The sequence below is a fragment of the Trichechus manatus genome, unplaced genomic scaffold, assembly GCF_000243295.1.
Source record: "Trichechus manatus latirostris isolate Lorelei unplaced genomic scaffold, TriManLat1.0 scaffold00150, whole genome shotgun sequence".
Classification (NCBI taxonomy): domain Eukaryota; kingdom Metazoa; phylum Chordata; class Mammalia; order Sirenia; family Trichechidae; genus Trichechus; species Trichechus manatus.
In genome coordinates, this window is record NW_004444086.1 from 4,709,598 (window position 1) to 4,713,858 (window position 4,261).

The window sequence follows — 4,261 nt, forward strand, 5'->3', positions numbered from 1 at the left end:
CTGAATAGCTTTTAACTATTTAAGAGAAACTCCTTTGACTAATCCTGATTTGATTATATTTGTTGGTGGCTTCTATTTGAAACCTGATCCTGCTAGCTCTCACTGTCAGGCTGCGTATGCTATCATGACTTCCACTGAGGTTCTTGAAATTCAAGCCTTTCCCAAAGCTACTTCAGCCCAACAAGCTGAATTAATTGCTCTTACCAGAGCCTGCAAACCTGCTAAAGGGAGGCCTGTAACTGTTTACAAGGATCCTAAAGACACCTTCAAGATGACATGATTTTGGCATGTTACAGAAACAGAGAGGATTTCCAACCCCTTCTGAAACTGCTATAAAAAATGAGGCTTTAGTAACAGACTTGTTAAATGCTTTACTACTCCCCTCTGAGACTGCTGAAATAAAAATACAGGCTTATCAACCCAAAGGAGTCCCTCAGACTGCAGAAATCAGAGGGAATAACCTTGCTGATAAAGCAGCCAAACAAGCCACCTGTCAAGTTATTTTAGCCCCAAGGAAGCTGAAAAAGGAGATTACTCTGATTTGCTCATAAATAATTATAATCTTGATTATTAACTTAGAAAAATTAATAAAACCCAATAATTAGATAAAATTAATGAAATTAAAAAATGTAAGACAGCGGATTATTCTCAGGATCTCATAATCAAGTTATGGTTTGGGCCTAATCAAAAGCTTGTTTTACTTAAATCATTTCATGTCCCTATGTTAAAAGCTCTCCATAAAAGATCCCATTTAGGAAGAGATAAAATGATTGAAATTTTAAAGAAATACTCGTGGGGACAATTTTTTGAAGTGGACAAGCATGTTACCTTTCACTGCTGTTTATTCCTGCTATAACCCAGGCAAACCTTTTAAAATTTCACTTGAAAAATACCTATTACCTTCAAGACCTATGCTTGAATGATCGTTAGATTTTATCCAGGTCCCACCTTCAAATGGTTACAAATACACATTGGTAATAGTTGGCAGATTTTCACATTGGATAGAGACATTTCCTAGCTGCTGTGCCACTGTAAACTTTGTAGCTATGAAACTTCTTGAAAACACAATCCCCACTTGAGGAGTACCAACAATTCTTTGCAGTGACAGGGGAACCCATTATACTGGACAAGTAATTAAAGAAATATATAAGATTTTTCCTATCTATCAGAGACTCCACTGCCCTTACCATACACAATTTTCTGGGCTGGAAGAACTAATGGTTTAATAAAAACTCAATTGGCCAAGCTTTCTGAGTCCCTAAGCTTATCCTAGACTAAAGTCCTTCCTTTAGTCCTTTTAAATTTGAGGTCCACTCCGTTTGGGCCACCTAAATTAACCCTATATGAAATTATTACTGAAAGGTCTATGACTCTTCCTTATTTTTCGACTTATTCTGATTCCAGTTTAATTCAATGTGAATTATTGAAACATTGTCAGTCTTTGATTCAGTACCCTAATAGCACATTTCATGAGTCAAAGAAGGCTTTAACAGCCAAAATTTAGAAATATAAAAATTACCTACTATTGAACCAGGTAACTATGTATATTGGAAGAGACACCAATGAAAGATTCCCTGGAGCCTTGTTGGAAAGGACTATCTTGGTCCTTCTCACTAACCCTTGTGCTGCTAAATTACAGGGAGTTAAAACCTGGATCTACCTATCCCGGCTGAAGAAAGCTAAAATACCTTCCTGGAATGATCAACCTACTGAAGGACTTGAGCTAAAATTCCTACACCCCTGGCCACAGCCAGAAGCAGACGACATCTGAGACAGACGGCTGGTCCAAGACCCTATACCAGGCCTGAAAATGCACCTCTTTATCTTTTTACTTTTGCTATAGTCATGACTCTATTAACGTTCTCCTGGATACTTATGCTCACAGTTTTGGACATATGGTGTCCTCTCAGCCTCAAGTCAGTCTGGCCTTCCCCGATGGGTCTCTCCACTGCAGAGATCTGATTGGGTTGTTCTTGATCTATAGATACAAGAACAACGGAGAAATAGTTCATTGTTACAGGAATTTACTATTAATAAATTTTCCATTGATAAATGACGTCTTTTTGGATCTGAACAAAATCCAGGCCATAACTTAATCTTTAGTCTTAACACAATTCTTATTTTACTGAACAGAGTCACTCAAGAAGAGTTAACTAAAGAATCTTCCAAACTCACAAACAGTACTCTTCATACTGTAGGTCCATATCAACAACTGTAGGATGGATTCATCTGGTTAACTCCTCGAGAAGGGCACTAAGTCAGGTTGCTCCCCTTTGCTGGGAACAATCTAATCATACCCATAAGAATAACACAACCCTCACCAGACCTATGAGATGGCTTCTAGTGTTTGAATGTGCATCAGTTATAACCTTACAAGCTACTGATTGGTTTGTCACTGACTGGCTACACTGCTTAAATGTCTATTGGGTTGCACTTAAAGGCGAGCCCTGCTTGCCCTAAAGATGAGGCTTCACGCATAGCAAGGTGAAGATTCGGTAAGTCTATGAAGAAGTCACTCTTATAATATTGATGAATTAATTTTATAGAAATTATTGATCAAAAGGGGGGTCTGTGAAGGAGCTTTTTTAAAAAACTTGAGGTGTTTGGCATAAAGAGAGGCTTCTGCCAAAACTACAGGCTGACCTCTATTTTTGCTGTTTACTACTTATTCTGAGCAGACCTTCAAAAGTCAGCTAGCCTGTGGGCTCCGCTCCTCCCCCTTCCTCTCACAGCATGCTCCCAGGAAGAACACTCACTCAGGCTGGTCCTCAAAATATTCGTAGATTAAACTGTTAAATGACTCAAACTTTACAATTAGCAAAACAATGTTTAAGGAGCCTCACAATTGTCCTGTGTCTCTTAAAGCATGGTTTTGTAAATGTCAACTACTCCAGATTTTTTTCTTGTAAGTTCCTGGATTTTCTGTATTTAAGCTTTGTGAAAAATTCCTTTTGCTGGAGCGCTTTGGTGAATCCTCATGAAGTGTTGCCTGATCCAGATCTCTTTGTTCCTTCAATAAACTCTTTGCTTTAATTTTAACAGAAGCTCCAGTTTGCTCTTTGACAATATTATCCTATCACTGACAGTGCTGTATTTTAGGATAGATATTGAAATGTTCTTTTTGACAATGAATGGGACACCATTTCTCTTCAATTTGTCATTTCCAGCGTAGTAGACCATACGATTGTCTGAAACAAAATGGCCAATGCCAGTCCATTTCAACTCACTAATGCCTAGGATATCTATCTTCAAGTCTTCCATTTCATTTTTGGCAACTTCCAGTTTTCCTAGGTTTATACTTCATACATTCCACATTCTGATTATTAATGGATGTTTGCAGCTATTTCTTCTCATTTTGAGTCGTGCCATGTCAGCAAATGAAGCCCTGAAAGCTTTACTCCAGCCATGTCATTAAGATTGACTCTATTTTGAGGAGGTGGCTCTTCCCCAGTTGTCTTTTGAGTGCCTTCCAATCTGAGGGGCTCATCTTCCAGCAGTCTATCAGATAACGGTTTCACTGCTATTCATAAGGTTTTCACTGGTCAATTTTTTGAGAAGTAGATCACCAGATTTTTCTTCCTAGTCTGTTTCAGACTGGAAGCTCCACTGAAACCTGTCCACCAAGGGTGACCCTGCTGGCATTTGAAATACCATTGGCATAGCTTCCAGCATCACAGCAACATACAAGCCACCACAGTACGACAAACTGACAGACAAACGGTGGTGGTAAAGGTTAAAGCCTTGGAAATTCTATAGGCCAGCTCTACTCTGTTCTATAGGGTCACTATGAGTCAGAATTGACTCGATGGCCATGGGTTCAGGGGTTTGGTTTTCACCTCTTGCAGACCTACCACCTGTCAGTGGAGGCTTGTGTGTTGCTATGATGCAGAAGAGGTTACAACAAAGCTTACAGACTAACATAGACTATGAAGAAAGGCCTGGTGATCTACTTCTGAAAATCAGCCAATGAAAACTCTATGGATCACAAACATTGATTAGCAACTGATCATGGGGATAGCACAGGACTGGGCAGCATTTTGTGCTGTTGTGCATGTCAGCTAACCACAACAAGCTCCATAAATCCATAGGCTCCAGGTTTGTTTACTGCAAGCCTATATATCCTTTCAAATGTATTCTAAAGATAAAAGATTCCCGTTGTGACCCTAATACTACCCAGCATGTTCTCTCCTTTTCAAAATGGGTTACTGAGAGCTTGACATAAATAATGCCATGATGAATCTATAAGGTTTTTTTTTTTTTT

General features: G+C 39.0%; 1 protein-coding gene across 1 annotated transcript in view; it reads right to left on the reverse strand.

Annotated features, from left to right (window-relative positions):
- Positions 1-1,917: 1,917 nt before the first annotated feature.
- Positions 1,918-4,261, reverse strand: part of LOC111822279 (cytokine-dependent hematopoietic cell linker-like) — a 56,379-nt gene continuing 54,035 nt past the window's right edge. Inside the window, exon 7 of the mRNA XM_023740233.1 lies at positions 1,918-1,978. Coding sequence (XP_023596001.1) covers positions 1,918-1,978 — 61 coding nt within the window. The remainder of the gene's footprint in view (positions 1,979-4,261) is intronic.